Consider the following 19577-nt stretch of genomic DNA (forward strand, 5'->3'; position numbering starts at 1 on the left):
CAGTTTATAAATGGCCTTAACAGTCTCTCGTGATTAGGCATTTCCAAATCAGATACATTTTCTAAGGTAATACTACATGATACGTAAAGTTATACTAATTCAGATTCAGCAGTAATCTTAAAACAACACTATCTAACCTTTCCCGCTTCGGTCCCCCTACAGGTTGGAAGCGGAATTGTCCATTACATTACATTATGCAAGTTTGCCAGATCGGGTAGCGGATCTGTAGTTCGAATGAACTGGACAATGTAATGTAATGGACAATTCTGCTTCCAATCTGTAGGGGGACCGAAGCAGGAAAAGTTACATAGTGTTGCTTTAATCTAAATGCTATAAAGCCTGAAAGTTTTCTTGTGGACTATTTTTCTTTTTAATTATTCCTATTAGACTTTATATTTTTTCATCTCCTGTTTGTGTGTGGCTTAGTGATGAAGAAGACAACTGTCCAACAAATGCTGCAGCTCACAGCTGGCTCTCATCTGAAGAAAGTGTAGGCGCACATCTGGACAGATGAGGGAGGACCATTAACAAAGAGAGACTCATAACGCAAAAGATCAACGATTTTAGTAATCTCTGATACAGCTCATCTGATTGAGTTTGTGCAGAGCCTTGAGTTCAAGACAGAGGTCAGCAGATCCATAATTGATCAACTATTCAAGCATCGTCCTGAAACATAAAAGTACAAAGACAACTGGCTTGCATGGTAATACATGACTGTAGCATTCAAGGTTAGCAGAGCAAGGCAATAACAGGGATAGGTAACAGCGGGGAAGCTAGCTTAGCAATACGTACCGGAGGACAGACTGGCGGGCAGAGCGCACCAGTGTGTTGCAGAACGGTTGGGTGCTGGTGTGATGCAGATCTTCTATGGACCTACTCCAAGATTTAGCCTTGTCCAAGAAGCCATCCTCCCCATTCTCCAGCCCCTCAAAATCCAACCTGGGCCACATACAGACAGACAGACAGACAAGCCAACACAGAGGCACAGAGGGTGTAGATGAGAGGCACAGGGAGGTTTAGGTCAGCGAGGCAGCTTGGTAGAGAGCCAGGGGTTATCACAAGAACTGTCATTGAGCTGCATGATAAAGCTCAGCACAGAGATTCTGTCCCATTCAGGCAAGGTATAGCTCAGCTCATTCAGTTTGCCAAGTATGCAACAAGGCATAAACACATCCAAAGAGTGCAATTTGCCAAGAGCACATTTTTAGATGCAAAAGCAGTTTATCACAGGCTCTTAAGGACACGACGTGTTAACCCAGCAGCCAGTTCCTTAGGAAAGGTTATTGGCTACACATGACGTGTGTGTGTGTGTGTGTGTGTGTGTGTGTGTGTGTGTGTGTGTGTGTGTGTGTGTGTGTGTGTGTGTGTGTGTGTGTGTGTGTGTGTGTGTGTGTGTGTGTGTGTGTGTGTGTGTGTGTGTGTGTAAAGCGTACTTGTATAAAAATACTCACATGACAGCACACTGAGCAAAGGAGAGGTACTCCACCAGGACATCAAGACCTCTGTTCTCATCATTCAGGAACTCCCTGACCCACCTGTGGGAACATAGAAAGGTTAGCAGGGGACCAAGTCAAGAACACACCCTTATTGTTTTATCCTTTAGGATTGCATTTTACCCGTTAATGAATAAAAAGAGAAAGAAAAACAGAAACACAAAGAAAATGGAGATTGGTGTAATTTCTACTCCTTAAATGGCTTCTTATAGGACTTTCTGTATTTAAAGGATTTATCTGTGTAAATTAGTATTAACTTAAATCTTGTTTGGGCTATCCTCTCTACCACTAATATTAACTAATAACTTTTATTTGTTTTATTTTGTGTAATGGCTCCTGCAATAATGGATGAGAATGACAAATATTTACTTAGAATATTGAGAATAGGTTCTTTAAAAGTAATTACAAGAAAGGGTATAGACAAATGTATATGTAGTGGATTGTATTAATGTTATTATATGTTTAGATATGCAATTGGCAAAGTAATCAATAATGAACATAATTGTTACTTGCAGGCACTGTATTAAGAAGACATCTTTATTTATTTCATATTTCATTTTCTCTCATTCTACTGTATTACAATTGGTAATATTGTTAATATCTGATTACCACACCTACCAAAGTTTAAACATGATGAATTCGGTGTTGCAAACCTAGTATGACAATAATTACTAAAACTACTTAATGATGATGAAGTATAAAAAAGGAAAGAAAAGAAAAGCTTTGTACTGACCAAGTTAACTGTTAAGATCAGGGAAAAGGCTGACTTTGCTAAAAAGAATTCAGAAATGGCAAGAAACACAAGCAGTCAGACGATTACACAGGTTTTAAACAAACCCCCAGGTTAACCAAAATTACTAGGAAATTAAAATAAAGGCAAAAGTGTTACCCAAACTGTCCATTCATCTATCAACTGGTTAAACTCATAGTTGTGTGTGCACACGCTATTTCTGTGCAAATTGGGGGTTACTACAAACATTTAAGTTGCATTTACTTTCGTTTTTATCTTGAAAAAAAGGAGGTTCTGTAATCTGGCTAAACTTTCAGTTGCCTGTATGACAGCTTGTGCTTCATTTCTATCTGAATACTTTTTTATTAATGTTGTAGCAATGTCACAATGTTCCAATATCTGAGCAATGATATTGTGAGTACAATGCTTTCATAACTGATAGAAAGGATTATTGCAAAATTACAAAAATAAGACCCGAGTTGTAATAAACCGGAATTATCCTTTTAGGCAGCTCTAAGGGGGGGGGGGGGTCTCTCCCTCTGACTGAGGGAACTTGGCAGGAATGTTATGGAAAGTAAACCAGAGCAAGGCTTCAGCTTTCCTCCACATTTAACTCCAGTTTTTTGGAGAGAGAATCAACTCCAAACAAAGGAATTCCCTTTGCGATGAGAGAAAGAATGTGGAGGTCATATAGCTGAAGGAGCCAGGCTCAGGTCGAACCCCTGACAGTCAACAGTATTTAGGCTGCCTCCCCTACAGACCCCCTTCACCTCCTCCCCACTTCTTCAGGGAACTCCAGGGGGGGACAGGATTGGGGTAAAAGGTTCTTAAAATAGTCTTGAAGTGCTGGTTATGAGTCAACCAATGGCGAGTCAGGCAGGAAAGCAATCATGAGCCTCAAAGTAGCAGAGGGAGGGAGGGAGGGAAGGACAGAGGGAAAGAGGGGAAGGGAAGAGAGGTTAGGAGAAGAACTGAGGAAAGCAAACAAAGCAGTAGGAAGATTGTGAAGGGAAGGAGAGGAAGGGGTGGACAAGGAGGTGGGCTTGATCATCAGTTTCCTGTCTACCACCACTCTCCCTCCCCTTTCTCCCTCCTTGCCTCTAACCCCTCACTCCTTCCTCTCTCCCTTTCTCTACTTCTGTCCAACCGGTTGCTATTTCAGATTTTCTTGGCAATTCCTGGAATAACACATCAGAAAGGGCCCAGGATTTAGACACACACACTAAACCAGCAACTGTTACACTCAATCCCATCCACAGAAGCCTTCTGAAAATGGCTTTCTTTTTTCTTTTCTTTTTTTGCCCACCAGTCTTTCTGGAAAACGCATTGAAACAGACCTTTATTGATGAGGCCTAATAGAATATGAGTTATTCTTATAACTCAATGGATCCTATGGAAAATCAAAGTCTTTTTACAGGCTGCTTTTGGTTTGGGAATTCAGTGGCAAGTCACTGCAGGACATTTTTTATATGAAAGTATCTGTGTGACATCCGATTATACTGTAGAGTCAAGGGTCATGTCTGCAACACTGAAGATAAAGGCTAGAAAGGCTTGACATAACATCCACATACACAGTGGGTGTGTAGTGAACTGTGTACAGTATTGGATGTCGATGACAAAATATGACAAAACAATAGAAAATAATAGTTTGCTTTAAAATGTGAGAAATGTGTATACATGAAAGTATCCTTGTATGTTTTTGTGCTTTCACTGGGTTCAGCATTGGTCAGCCAGGCTTCCTGTCCCTCTGGCATACACAACAAAGCTTCCTGATCAACACTATGGGGGAGTGGACGAGGCAGCACAATGGCTACCATCTGGGCATTATGAGGACCAGCTCTATGAAGTGGAGCTGCAGAGCTTGGCAAGTTAGAACAATGGGGGATATCTGGGCACCAGAAAGAGCTCTGGGTCCCTGCAGCAGCAACGGCACAGAAAGGACTATTCTTTACCAGGAAGAAACAATAACGTGGTTTCCTTCAGGTTCGTGCACCATTGAATAGACCTGTATATTTGACCAGACAAATGGGGGAAATAAGTATTGATTACCCAATGTGGTTTGTCCTTAGTGAGATCTCCAGCTCCCTCAAGACTTTTGTAGATTCCTGCACCCGCCTGCGAAACTTCTGCAACACATAATAAACACAGAGTTTTGCTGCAGAAATATCATTGTGCAAGTGCTACTTAATAAGCAGTGAGAGTTTACAGGTTCCTTTTTAAAAGGGAAATCCTTTGATTTAGCACAGCACTCCTGTAACATTGTCGGACTCATGATGGACAGTTTAATAAAAACATTATTAAAATCAATGCAGCAGAACCAGAGATATTGTCTTTTTTATTCGACACGTTCTTCTTGCTAGTTGCCTACATTACCCACAATGCAACTCGACCGCCGTTAGTTCATTTGGAGATATGGATATGTTATGCTAGTAGTGGCTAATGTAGCCTTGAGCCGCTACCCTCAAGTACAGATGAGGAGCGAGCTACAGAGGTCTGGTAAGCTCACTTCTTTCTAAATTCACACCACCAGATTTTTATTTTTATTTGCAAACTTAGTCTTCAGAGGCAACTAAGTTTATCAGACTTTATCAACCACAAACGGTTTTTTAAAACATTTTGTAGTACTCCTCAACAACTGTAAACAGACTTCGATGTGTAAAATCGGTAAAGTTCCCCTTTAAGTGGACACTATATTTGAAAGGTCATTGGTACTCTCCCACCTTTCGTGTGACTCCAGGGTCTAAGTATCCTCGTAGCTTCTGGATGTAGGTGTGAGGTGGATTCTTCACCTGAAATCTCTCCTGAAGATACACACAGAGTAAGCATTGTAATGTGCCGTTTGCTGAAGTCAGTGTGTTGGTGCAGAATGTAAAGTGATAATATTGTGAGTGCTGGTTTGGTCATTTATGAATAGAAGTTTATGACTGCACCTGGTCGCAGATCAGGTCCCACTTTTTCTCATTGTCATACTGTCTGAGGAGGCGTGCTTTGTCTGGAGGCAGGTTCATAGAACTCTGAAAATAGAAAATGTAAGCATTAGTTTCATTTATAACCACATGTTTCCTTTGTTCCTATTTATTTGACTATTTCAAGCAGATGTGACTGATGTAACTGGGGCTTTACAGGCCTCTGGCGCCAACAGCAGAGCACCGCCAAATACAGTATTTTGGGGACTTAGGACCATGACCTCACTTCCTGTGTTAACACTCAGCATCCTGCCGCAGGAGATGATACGCATGTCCTCTGCACTCTCGAGTCTCAGTATTGTGCAGAAAACTCTTTGCTTTTAACCACAACAAGCCACTACCAAAGTACGGGGCCTATTACGAGAACTGTCATCTAATCCAGCCTTAAAAACACTTGAACACCACACGAGACGTCCTGAGGCAGCCAATTTACAGTGGCTCAAATTAAACCCTAAATGCTCTAATTTGTGTTTGGAGACCAACCCACTTCAGCGTTTTATGTCTTCGGACAACAGTAAAAAAATAACACAAACTATACGACACAAGCTTTTGAATAATAACTTCCTTGACTGAGCCAAGAGCTTGTAAACAGAGGTTGACATGGAAATCTTAAAAATGAGGAAGCACAACAATCTGAGTGTTTCTGTTTCTGTGTTTCTCTTTGAAGAGACTTGAGGGATTGTTTGCACTGGGAACCCTCATTTACACCCATTTCAACAGAACCCTGTAAGCCCAGCCACAAACGGCCTGTCAGCTTGACTTTTAACCTGCAGCTATAACTCAGCCTCCCATCTAAAACGCAACACCCTGTTAACCCATCCCAGGCCAGATGTGATGCTCACACTGGCATTTTCCCACTGATAGATGGAAAATGACACACTTGCTCCTATGACAACCACTCAGTCACTGGTAAGGGCGGAACATCACATGTGAGTTTGATTTTATTTTATTTATTTATTTTTTATTCCACATCGGGACCACATTACTCACTCTATCAGCACATCATGAATCATGTTGTCTAAAGAAGACAGAGGTAAAGAAACGGTGCTTCTGTATTTCTTGACAGCTGACTAATAATTTCATATTTCTGTAATCACACATTACCAAGTACACTAAAAAACACATGCAGCAACTTTAAACTGTAGATGGATGCCATAGAAAAGCATAAAGCATAAAAAAAGCATAAAAGCATAAAAAATGCATTGCCTGACGAAGCCATAACTGTACTGGAAAACAGTGCAGGGATGGTGCATATGGGGCCTTTGACATAACTTGCTTTATAAAACCCATGCAGAAGAGAAGAGAGAGGCAACGTGCATGCCAGATGTCCAGAATTACAGGAGGAATGTGTCCTGTTTATAGTAGTAGTTTATAGTAGTAACTTTTCTCTCTCGTCTGACCCCCAAGCTGCTCTCTCCTCCTCCGTCTCTCCTGGGAGAAATTTCACCTACGACAAAGTCGTACTAGGAAGCGAAGAGTACTACCTGCAATCCGTATCTGTCTCTAATAAATTATGTCTCTGAGGATTTTTAACAAAGACTGGAAACTACTTTAATGAGTATTGGTCACTGATAAGGCATATTCATCATGAAATAATGACAGAGAAGGACCAATTGCACTAAGTGGATCCCTTTAACACACTCCAGATAATGTTCCAAAGGCTTGAATTTTGATGTAAACACATGGTAAATGAAAAAACAAGCCCAGTTATCTACTCCAGCATCTGTCCAGGCCCCAAAGCCTGGTTTGTTTTGTTGTCTTGGCCAGTCATGTATACTGAAGTAGAACTGTGGGGCAAACCGGCAAAGAGCAAGGTCCCCTTTGTAGTAATTTAATTATGAAATACTCAAAAAGATCCAGACCAGACCAGACACACACACACACACACACACACACACACACACACACACACACACACACACACACACACACACACACACACACACACACACACACACACACACACACACACACACACACACACACACGTTTATCCATTTAGTAAAGACAAAATTAGCAAAATAAAGTCAAAACCTGTCCATTGCTATTGGATTTGAAAAATATTTCAGTTACAAAAATATGAATTAGAAGTGAAGAACAGTGTAGAGTTTCAGTATACGATCAGTAAACGTAAATGCAATAGGTTCATTGCCATTATGAGCCATGAGGACACACACACAAGACTTTGATGTTTAATACAGTTATGCTCTTTGTCAGTGAGAGCCTCAGGTAATGTAAACAAATACAGGTGGGACTGTGAGCAGATGTGTGGAGCTGCAAATGTTACGGGTATAAAGAAAATTGCTCCGATGATAGAGGGGGTAGAGAAGAGGTTTCTCCTGCGACAAGGCAAAAGGCAGAGTGGATGTTTCCTTTCTGACTAGATTTGGGTAATTTGAGCCAAGTAACCCAATTTAGCTAACGCCATTTCACTTTCTCCCACAGTGATACAATCTCGCACTTCCTGTGTTTATAAGAAGCTAAAAAGAAGTTGTTTTATGGGGAAGAGGGAGCAGTGGCACTTGTAGTTTTGGAGTCATCGACCCATTTTAGGGGTGAAATACTACATAAATGCCTAAAATGTTTGGGGTTTGTTATGTTGCCATGTTGCCCACATACTCTCTCCTCCAGCAAGGCCTTTCTTGTTTGACCTGAGACGGTCTTGAAAAAGGATTCAATGTGGCGCTTTGTTTTGATTTGGTGCTGTGCCATTCCCATCCTTTGACATTTGAGCTATTTTTTTCCTTATAGAAAATCGCTAACAATGGCTGGTGGGCAGGGTCAGCGTATGCCCTCTGGTGCTGTGTAGAGCAAAAACACAACACCAGTACACTGCACAACCAGATGAACTGGTTCCATTATCACCACTATCTCGCCAATCATTAGGCCCCCATTGTCAGCCAAAACAGTAGGCCGCGTTTCCAAACAGAGAATAAAAAACTCCACTGTATTAAACTTGTTAACAGACCAAACACTATTAATCTCTTTTGTATCTCTTGCACACAAATCAGTTACATAAAAGAAGTAAATGAATGTCTCACAAAAGACATAATGGAGGAAATGAATAACAATGCATAGTTTGTTGATTAATCAACATTAATTTGGATTCAGTGGTATAAAAAATACCAAACATTCGCCTCTTAAATGTGAAATTGAATACATATGGGTTTTGGACAAAACACAAAATCTGAAGACGTTACACTGGGCTCTGTGAAACTAAGATGGTCACTTTTAAACACTTAAATAGTAATACATATTATTGGGAGAATTGATAGTGAAAACAGTGTTTGTCTGTAGCCCTAGGATAATAACTTAAAAGAGAAAAAAAAAACATTATGCACAAACAAAGGGAAATACACAAAGTGTTTAAAGGTTAAAGGATGTTGTGAAGGAGAATTAAGCACAGGAGTAACACCGGCCAACAGAGAGGGCATAAAATCTGAAACAGAGAAACATTTGAGCCGTTGACAAAGGAAGATGGAGGTTTTAAAGCCTCAACAGTTAAAGTAGTTGAGGGGGTCAGGTTGCAGGTTAAGGAGGCATGGAGAGTCCAGGAGAGCCTTCAGGGACTCAGCAGAGCGCTCAAGTCACGCACAGTCCCCCACAACCGAGGGGGGCGATGCTGCTGAGCCCATGGTCACTTCAGACATCAGAGTCAACAGGGCAAGTCCATGTGCCCTAAACTGGACAGCTTTCTAATCCGAGCTGATTTGCAATCAGCCTTGAGTTGAGTTTATGACTAGAAACTCCAGAGAGACAAATGGAAAAGAGTGGCAGGATGTTTCCACCCTGACCTTTTTCACAGCTTCACACTTTCAGTCAGGATAAGATATAACACAGTTATACACAGCACCAAACTAAATTACTCTTCATTTTAGAGCCCTGCCTGCTCAGCCGGTTTGTTTTTGTACAGGACACTAAATTGAAAAGTTGCTCCCTAGGTTGCTACCAGGCATGCAACAGAAGTTTATCTTGCATGATTAATTTGGTTGCAAATATAATCTTCTCTGTACTATGATGATTAAAGGATGGAGATTTTCCATGAAATACCCTGAAGTATCCGGGTTTGGAGATTATCAAAGCCTGGAAGAGAAGGCAAAATTTACTAATATACCACTATTTACTCTGTGTTATATAGTAATGTTTGTTATCAGTGAAGGTCTGACAATGATGATGATTGTAAAAAGGATTTTAATTGATTTTCTTTCTTTTTTGTAGCATTGTTTGAAAATGTATGTGCAGCGTTCTGGATCTATCTTATATGAATTTGTGGTGGCTTGTAAGCCCATGCAAGCTGGGCATAGTTGTATGCAGGTATTGCGCTTTGCCTTATAAAATCTAATTTTCAGACTGAAAGACCCTATAAGTGGCCAACTAAGCAGATGCATTCAATATGATTCTCTCTTTTGTACTCTATCAGGATATGCAGAGTCTGTGTTTTTTATCTACTTGATAGGTTTACACAGGCCAGACTGTCATCAGCTCAGAGGGAAAGGAGTGGGCGGCTCATGAGCTCCCAATGCTGGACAGAGCCTATGGCAGTTCAGACATCGAGGCCCAGACAGCCCCCTTTACCCCCAACAAGTCTGAGTGTCTGCTCATCGGGGTGGGGTCCAGGAAGAAGGGAGCTAAAGCACAGCTAAACTGTCAACATAATCAAGGGTCACAGCCGCACAACACAATGCACTGAGCTTAGAGCACACAGGGTAATTTATTTGTTTATGTATGGCACATTTCATACACAATGGCATTTCAAGCTGCTTCACAAAATGTAAAGTAAAAGTTGAAAATCTGATTATTGAAGGAATAGTCCAACATTTCCCAAGGTATTTCCCAAAATGTCAAACTATTCCTAAATAATAATACCGGTGTCAACAGAAACTTTAATTATGGTGGTCCTAACCTATCAATTGATTTGTAGACATGTAACCTAATTTTAAAATAATTAAACAATAATCTGACCTTTTAGTTGCCAGTTTAGAGACATAAGAGTTAATGTAATATTTTTTTGTTTTTGTTACAGCTGAAGCCTGAAAAGAAACAGTTACTAACCTACTGGAAACAAAAGCATGGATCAGCTTTTTCAGATCCTGTTTGGACATTAATCCTGTGGCTCTTGCTATACTTTTCAGAGAATAAAAGACTGACATTGGAAGTTATTTCATTTGGCTGCTACAATTTCCAGGATAAACACTTAGATATCTAGCCTGTAATTTACTTTTCAAGAACAACAAAGTGGTAAACATATTCTGCGGCCTCATAAATAATATCAGAGAAAAATTCAATTTTTTCTTAATCCAAATTAAAGCATATTGTTTCAAAGCACCTCAGCTATGTATGAAAAAGCGACACATTTCTGAATGTATTTCAATGATCTGGTAACAAAGGAAAATAACAGGCCAGCCAAAGAGGGGTTAGATAAGACCAGTAGCTCTTAAATGAAGAGGTTGGAAAAAGCCAGGCCACTGATCCCTGTAAGGAAGGAGAGCCAACAAGGAGGCAAAGAAAACAGAATGAATATGGGACCTGGCATGACTGTGTTTTCTTTAAGCATATTTCAGGCCTCCACGATGAGAAAAGAAAGTGATGCACCAGTTATTATGCCGGAGATGACTGGACATATTTAAACCTAAATGTATCCCTCAGAGAGAAAAAAATGCAAATTTAGGAAATGAATAACTCTACACCCTCACAAACACTAAGAAGGACAGGAAGGGTACAGAACCAACTCCTAGGTGTCTGTCATACATGTACATGTCACATACACTGATGACTACATGAGGTGGGGCCTAACAAGCCAAATGACTTCATTAAATGACATAATTTGTGGTAAACGTAGGTGTAAATCACATTATCAAACCAGCTTTTCATTAATGAATGTTGCTGTCAGTGCTCTTGTTTGGATTTCTCCTTTTCCTTGCTGTTGAAAGACAATGAGAGCTGACAGGATGACCGGTTGTCGTCACTGGGCTGCAGGGACTTCCTTAACTCTTCAGGAAATCAAAAAACTGATGTCAGGTTTGTACCTTTGCTGTAACTTGTAATACGAGTGTGTGTGTGTGTTTTTGCACATCCACTCCAACAATGTGTTTATGTGTGTATGAATGAATTGTAGGTGTATTCCAGCTCCCAGGTAATCCTCGCTGAACTGAAAGCAACAGAGCAGAGTGTGAGAAAACACTGCCCACCCTTTCTCCAAGCAGACATCCGATCACCCTATCGCTCTTTTGCTAGGTAACCCGAACCAGGCAATCACAACAAAGCATCAGTTCCTGCACAAAGATGCTGGAAGACCAGGAGGCCAACAATGGAGACGCTACCAGCGCTTCCAAAGACAGTAGACTGAAGGTGGGAGGGACAGAGAGCAGAGAGGACAAGATGTTTTTCTAACAGGCGAAGAAGTAAATTTTTCATGGACCTCAGTACTCCTCCCTGTCCAATCCTTCTGATGCTGTTCCTTGTTTACAAAGCAAATATAAACATATTTAATAAGATATTAGCATAACAGGTAAAGGCACACCTTGTTTATTTACATTCAAAACCACATTTCTGACATGTGAAACCTAAGTAAAAAAATAATATAAAACATAACATAAATTGCTTAATAATACATAATTTAAACTCTTCTTAGTTGCTGTAGTTTTATACTAAGCTATAGATTAGGGCTAAAAATAGATTTTTTTATTATTATCAATATATCTGTTGATTATTGTTCCCAATTAAACAGGGAAACTTTAACTTATGTCAGAAAATATCATTTTAAATCACTACTCCCAAAGTTCAAGGTGACATCTTCAAATTGCTAGTTTTGTTAGTCTAATAGTCTAAAACTCAAAGATATTATATTTACAATGAAATAAAAACAGAGAAAAGTAGCTAATGCCTAAATTTGAGTGGCTGAAACTAGTGAATTTAAGGCTTTTTTTGCCTGGTAAATGACTTGGAGTAATAATAAATGATGATGATAAATTCAATTTCATTCATCAATGATCAGCATTATTGATGTATTTTCTGTCAATCGCATATCTGACTACTTGACTTTGTTTCAGCAATAGAGCACAAATGGTCAAGCTGCTAATGGCTGAAACTTTCCCTAAGTGGCGTCGTAGCTCAAATCATGGAGTGTTAAATCCCCATTAAATCATGAGTTTAAAGGCAACACAGTTTACAGCTGTGGCGTGAGGTTTTCAGACCTTGTTCTCTGCCCTCCTGCTCGTCCACAACCTTCCCTTCTCCTGCCTGAATGGACTCTGAAGCATCCTCTCTTCTCCCATGAACTCACGTCTTCTAATATGTGACCTCTCTGAGTCACTCTGTTGAGAGAAATAACTTTCCCTCCAGTCCCTTCTTTACAACTCAAGACCAAATGGACATTCCACGGCCAGTCAAAGCAACAGGAAGTTGGTTTTCGGTTGATAAATCAAGAACTACCTCCCAGACCCATTTGCTAATCCATTTATTTACCCGGTGACATCAAGCGAGGGACCGTTATTATCACAGGGTAAGTCAAACACACGGCCAAAGCCTGAGATAAAGACAAAAATGTCCTGAGCACAAGGTCCTTCTGAAGCAAGATGTTCCTCAAGCTTCAAATGTGAGCAAAATTGAAATGCACACTTGTTTACATGAGCTTATCTAGGACGTTTTGAGATAAAACAGTGAGATAAAATGATTCCAGCAATCCCACCTGACAATTATATTGTCCTATTTATTTGTTTTATTTGAACATACTGTATCGAGGAAATGTGAACACAAACAAGGATAAGTGAGGTTAGGACTGAGTTATAAATAAATACTACAATAGGTCATGAATTGGAGGTACTCGTTCCTTCCTGTGTGGTGAGCATCCTGTTTGTGCTCCTCCGTATACGTCCAAGCAGGGCCCAGGGAAGGCCCAGCCAACAGATGATTATACACAGAGAATGTTAGGAATGCAGGTACATGAATGCCTCAATAACTCATACCATGTTTGACACGCTGCCCAGTTAAAAAAAGATGAAGGTGGGCCAAAGAGAAAGGGCAACAAATCTGAGCCTGAGCTGTGTGGAAAAAAAGTTTTGAATCAAATAGGATGTATCTGTGGAGGTTTGTATTGGAGGCAGGGGAAACGGTGATAATAAAATAAATGGGAATAAAAACCAAAATCAGAAGTAGAAGAAGAAGTCTTGAGAAATGAGAAGATAAAGAAAAGGCTACTATATGTCATTTAAGGGAAATAATTACATCATGTCACTAGTGTGTAGGAGAGGTAGCTGCTATAATCCACTGGCTCTTTAAATGCTTACAGCAGTTCTTCTTAGCATCCATGTAAAAAGAGTGTAGCGGCACAAAGTGCAACAGGGGATGAGGCCCCCTTTCTAAAACAACACTGACTGACAGAGTCCCCATTGTATTGAGGAGGAAACCACTTCTTCAAACTACAGCCTTGGTGCAGCTGCATTAGAGCAGTATGCAAACCCCCACTGACACGCACAAATGCATGCTACAAAAAAACTTACATATGCATAGAAATGGAAAACACATGCAGTTCCTCTGCATAGATGAATTAAACCAGGTTTACATACATTTCTGTGATGTGAAAAAATTAATTATGTCTTGCTAGTTGCCATTTCTGAGGCTAGAGAGTCAAAAAAGAACATGTCCCTAAAATGTATCTGGAAAAGTAAACAACAAATACCTTTTGCGCTTTATTGCTTTATTGGTCTGTGTGGCTTTAAATGTAATAGCATTTTTGGGAAATACACGTTCCACTCTCATGTTTTATGCTAAATATGAAGCTATAGCCAGCAGCTGGTTAGCTTAGCTTAAATACTTGAAACAGCCTAGCTCCAACCAGAAAATGCTTTTTTTACACTGTTTTTTGTGTTTTAAATAAACAAAATGAAACCTGTTCACTAGTGAGCTTTAGAGGTGCTGGTAGGATTTTACTTTGTACAGAGCCTGGCAAGCTGTTTTCCTCTTGTTTCCAGTATTTATGCTAAGCTAAGCTAATTGGCTGCTTGCTGTAGCTTCATATTTACCATAAAAACGATCTTCTCATCTAACTCTCGGCAAGAAAGCAAATAAGCGTATTTTCCAAAATCTCGATATATGTGGACATGTTATATCAGCCCAGCTATGGTCTTCAACTTGACCTTTACTTTCCAACATAACAGCAATGAGAAGGGTGGAGAAGCACTAAAACTCCCCATAAAGCCAAGTCCAGATTGGGGAAGTGTAGCCCGAGGGTGGAGAGAGCCAGGTGGACAGCCTTGCGCTGAACCCCCATGCCTGCCCTGCTGCTCTAAATTTGTGTACTCAACTCCCATAATCCACCTCTTCCTGGGAAAATAGTGGCGGGTGGCTGAGCCAGATGTACACACTCTTCCAACGTAAGTGACGTAACAAACACATTTTCTCTTTTTAGAAAAGATGATGCATGTGAGAAAGGGAGTGATAAACATACTATGCACATAAATAAACTGCAACCGCCATTAAACATATCAAAATGATTTAGGTTTTATGTCCAATAAACACATCGCACAGCTTGACTCCATTAGTTCCACTTGAGTGGCATCTATAAGACACTGCAGCTTTCTTTATACTTTAGCCATCAAGAAACAGTGATGTCAGACAGGGCGCTGGAGTCACATTGTCACCATGTCTTATTTCACTACCACTGACTTTTCATCTGTAGTTTTCCCAGCATTTGTTGCTACTTAATGGTGAGACATTCAAATCTCAAAAGAAAGCTGCAATGGCACATTTACGCATGATGCAACTCAGTGTCATAGCATGAAAGACGTTGAGAGTTGAGCAGAGTCAGACAAATCAAACAATCAAGTGGTAAAAATAATCCCAAGCTGCTCCAGTAACAGCTCTTAAATATGTGTGCACTGTTAAAAAAATTTTGGTAAAGTCATTACAACCAAGAACAGTGGCAGACTGCCAGTTCAAAGGGAATTTTCCCTTTCTGAAGTTGTCCTGTGGCCTCAGCCTAGACTAGACCGCAGGAATCCAGTAGTGGATTGGTGCTCGGGGACTTTGAAAGAGGATCCCAGGCCAGGCGTGCACCTTTGAAAATGCCACTCACTCATCTCACATCATTTTCATAAGGACAGAGTCATATGAAGAAGGTTATTTTGCAGACAGACCCACAGTGAGAGTGAATTCAGGGAATGGGAAAATGGGAAACAGTGAGTGGGTGAGTGAGTGAATGAAAGGGTTTCACTTACATTTGGAATCGCACAAAGCCAATGATAAGTGAGAGTTAGCAAGGACAAAGAGAGGCAAAACTATCAAGAGAATGCTACCAATGATTAAGATAATTTTATAGATATATTTTATGTTGTGCATCTGTGAGGTCTAGGTAGATCTGTATCACTAGCTGAACTAATGGCATGTTATGCACCAGTAGCAGCCTGCAGGAACACAGTTCTTATTGTAAAGCGAACCAACCACAACGACCATTGGCTACAATGCAATTTCCCCTGTAAAACGAAGAAAGGAATATGCCAGGCAGCTGTTTCCAGCCACAAAAGACAGAACTGAGGCAGTTTCTGAGGATGCTGGACAAAAGAGAATAGAAGGAGACGATGCCTTTAGCACATGCTGCCGGTTAGAATGGACCTAGCATTTTATTTGCAGACCGCATGAAGTAGTCAAAGCTAACTCAGCCAGGGGTTCTCGCCCCTCCTCTGCTCCCCTCCAATGTCTACAGTCGAGCAGTTCTGTTAAAGTCATTAGCCCTGGGATATTACTACACTGGCGAAGGCTGCTGCACCCATGACATCATTATGGGCTGCTGTCAGTCCAGTGGGACGTCTGTGAGCTGTGTCTGAGAGGAGAGGGCAGTCCCGCCACGCAGATGCAGACACATGCATTCACACCAGAATGTAATCATGCAGGAAACACTGTGGTCCAGAGGAGGGGAAATTAACCATTTCAAAATATCCATTCATGGAAAGTGTGTTATTTTTTAGGCTGCGACAAAGCCAATTATGTCACTGCTAACAAATAATGAAGACATTTTTGGCATATATGATACTGTATAGACACAGCCAGACAACAGATGGCCTTGTCTTCCTGAAGACAAAAGCTTTTGATGTACCTTTATCTTGCAACAAGGGGCCAGCAGTGCAGAGACATGACCATTGTCTGATAAGAACACTAAAATAAACAAGCCTGTTGTCTTTTCCCACAAAGTAAAGGAAATCTGGAGCTACTATGGGTTAAGGTGGGGTAGGGCTAGAGAGCTTGAAAAATGTTCCCAGTCAAAAACACAACTGAAATGTTGAGTCTACTGCCTCTTGCATAGAAATCATCTGCTCTGCACGGCTGAACATAATAACAGGGATTGACTTTGTGTTGCAGGGCAGTCAACCAACTGCAGACTGCTCCAGTCTCTAGGCAAGATGTATGTTGAGATTTTTCCTTTATGGGAAATGTGACGCCTACAAATCACATGGAAAAACACTGCCTAAAATGTCCTAAGCATATGCATAAAAGAGATACGACTTGAGCTGTCATAATAGCTTTTGCAGTGTGGTACAACGTATAGCTGTCACAAGAGCTGAGGTTTAGCACACCAGTCAACAAGCAGGCCTTGAATGGTTTCTTGCTGTGCTAGTGTCTTCATATGAGGGCTTTACTCGATAGCTGCTGAGAACTCTGGCAAGCTTTATTTCAGAAACTTGGATGATCTACAAAGTGTTCAAAATGTGACTATCTGAGTAATGCTGTGAAGATTATTCCTAGCTCTTTGCTGCTTGATGCTGTAATTAAGGTCTTAAACAGCTGAAAATCAAGGCCGGGTGTGGTTATGTGAAATAAGCACTTGTGAGAAACCTTCATGCCACTGTTTAACAAAAAAAACAAAACAGGTAGTAGCCTATAGTCTTTATGTTGGAATTTTTTATTTTTTTTATTTTGTAAATATGTATTTTATCCTCTCTGGCTCTGTGGGGGCTTGATTACTCACACTGTAGCAGAGCAACAAGTTGCAGTGATGTTATTGAGCCTTCTGTTTTCTGTTTGGATATGCTTGGAGCACAGCAGGGGTGGAAAGAACATTTGAATATATGCAACTCAAATACTTCTGTGATTAAAACTGCATGACTAAAATGTTACACAACTAAATGTAACAAAAGGTAGGTGTTTTGAAGGATATTCTACCACTGTGTCACTGTGAAAAGGCCAATCCTGATTTAACTATTTCAATAAGTACACCCTATCAACCAGTTCTTTAGTTTAGGTCAGTTCTCTTCAAAGTGGCAATGATAGTTTCTTTTCAGATATTGCTAAGATGAAAATGTGATTTCTGTCCAAACTACTCTGCACCACAGGTTTTTGGACGGCTTAAAAAAAAAACAGGCTAGCCTTTTCCACCTGTTTTAAAGAACTAAACACTATTCTGTAAACATTTTTTTTTCTTTTCAAAATGATACCTTTAATTAACCTTATTGATTAATATATATTAATATTTTTTCGATACATAAGTTATAGACCAAATGTCAAATGGAATGGAAACATGTCCATCATACTTCATACATTTCTAAAGCCCAAGGTGACAGTTCCAAACCCCAATATATATATATATATATATATATATATATATATATATATATATATATATATATATATATATATATATATATATATAATGTTTTGCATCTGCATGAAATGTGACTTAAATGATTCATCACTGACCAAAGTAGTAGCTGGCTCATTTTGTGTCGATTGACTAATTGATTAATAGGTTAATAGAGTACAGCACTGCAGCACCCACTTCTTCTGCCTGACACTGACGTTATTATAAGTCCACATGACTGTTCCTGAAAAAATAAAAAAGAAACTTGTAAATTCCCCAATAGAAGAAATGTCCCCTTGACGTAGGATGACAGAGTCACTTGACTGTGTTGATAGTCGGTAAAAGTGGGTGTTGACTGTGTGCTCATTATTACAAAGCGCTTAAGACAGCTCAACTCCAGCCTGATGTGGAGCGTGGAGGGAGGGGAGGAGAGAGACTCATCGGGTGTGGGAGTTTTGGGGGAATTCAGAAAATGCTGTTTTCAGCCTGCAGCGAGAAAAAATTTAAACAAACCCAGACGGAGAATGCCGAGATGTGCTCTGTCAAGGATATAGCCTACAGTAGGCTAAAATGCCCCCCTACCCCCTACCAACTCTCACCATGCTGTGCTCAGTTTGCCACTTCAGCCAAACGCTGAGTTGTCTGACTTTAGGGGAGACAAAAGAACCGCAGGAGAGGGGGGAACAGCAGGCAGAGAATAAGGGGCGGGACAGCAGCACAGGTCGGTTCATTTAAAATATCACCAGATCATAATGGACGACAAAGAAATGTAAATATAGGTACACATACACTTTTTCTGTAAAAACAACTAAAGAGCAAAAAAATCAACTATTTTGTTACAGAAACAACACCATCCATTATCGGGGATGTTTAAGTTGGCACTATTTAGAATTTGAATTCTGTAGTTTACCTAGGCTACATGATTGCAGGCAGACGTAGTTACAATTAAAAATGATCTCTGACATTTGGACCACGTATGACATACTGAGATGTTCACAACTTACCAAAACAATGGCAAATTTCTCCTCCAGCTCGGTGGGGTCAGGCATGGGAACCTTCAGTGGCATGATGTGATGCTTCATCTCCGACTGGCCATCCACACTTTCTATATTACCCATTTTCCTCCAGATGTGCTGTATGCTCTGCTCAACTTGAATCCTTCAGCTTTCTTCCAGTGATGATACTCCAAGTAAAAAAAAAATATTCCAAATATTCCAACAATTTCATTAACGGATTAATCCAAATAATCCACTTCCCCAAGCCGAGATAAATCGCTGACCGTGCAGTAGTCTCGTATCACTGTCCCAAAATGCCATTTGCACTTATTCACGCGTTTAAGGTTTACAGTGTGTCCCACTGTAGTTTCCCTTCAATAACTTACTTTCAAAAGTAACAATCAAAGTACAGCTGCTTTCTCTTCCATAAAGTAGTTTCTAATTTGCCTGGCCAATCCATTACTTTAAACAGATTTCCCCTCGCGATAGATAACTTTCAAATGCCGACCAACAGTTACTTTGAGTTGCTGCTCAACTTGGCTACGACGTGTTTCCATTCATTATTGTTGTGCGATCCTGATTAAAGTCTTTGCTGTTGCCTCCACTCAGAGGGCAGGTTTTCTACTCTAGCCCCGCCCCTAGCTGGGGGAGGCGGCGCTCCAGTTGGTTAGAAGACCTGTCAATCGCCTCATCTCTGTTTCGCCACCCCTCACATCTGCAGGCAGTGAGCCCACATACAACTGGACGGAAAAGTGAGGCTTTATCAGCACTTTATCGCGACCTGGTGGACACATATGAGTATGACATTTCACCCAAAAATGTAAT

At 40.4% G+C, this 19577-nt stretch overlaps 1 protein-coding gene across 6 annotated transcripts in view; it reads right to left on the reverse strand.

Annotated features, from left to right (window-relative positions):
- The window catches only part of fmnl3 (formin-like 3), a 31140-nt gene extending 11812 nt beyond the window's left edge, over positions 1 to 19328 (reverse strand). For 5 of the 6 annotated variants that reach the window (XR_005639338.1, XM_039801498.1, XM_039801496.1 and 2 more), the window contains exons 1-6: positions 18762 to 19328; positions 5154 to 5237; positions 4944 to 5024; positions 4273 to 4349; positions 1452 to 1535; positions 793 to 939 (exon numbers count right to left, since the gene is read on the reverse strand). Coding sequence is in view for 5 of the 6 variants with exons in the window: in XM_039801498.1 (XP_039657432.1) it covers positions 793 to 939; positions 1452 to 1535; positions 4273 to 4349; positions 4944 to 5024; positions 5154 to 5237; positions 18762 to 18875 (587 nt within the window). In the remaining variant the exon portion in view is untranslated. The remainder of the gene's footprint in view (positions 1 to 792; positions 940 to 1451; positions 1536 to 4272; positions 4350 to 4943; positions 5025 to 5153; positions 5238 to 18761) is intronic. The other variant, XM_039801500.1, reaches the window with a different exon arrangement.
- Positions 19329 to 19577: the final 249 nt, after the last annotated feature.

The sequence above is a fragment of the Perca fluviatilis genome, chromosome 5 (genome assembly GCF_010015445.1).
Source record: "Perca fluviatilis chromosome 5, GENO_Pfluv_1.0, whole genome shotgun sequence".
NCBI lineage: Eukaryota > Metazoa > Chordata > Actinopteri > Perciformes > Percidae > Perca > Perca fluviatilis.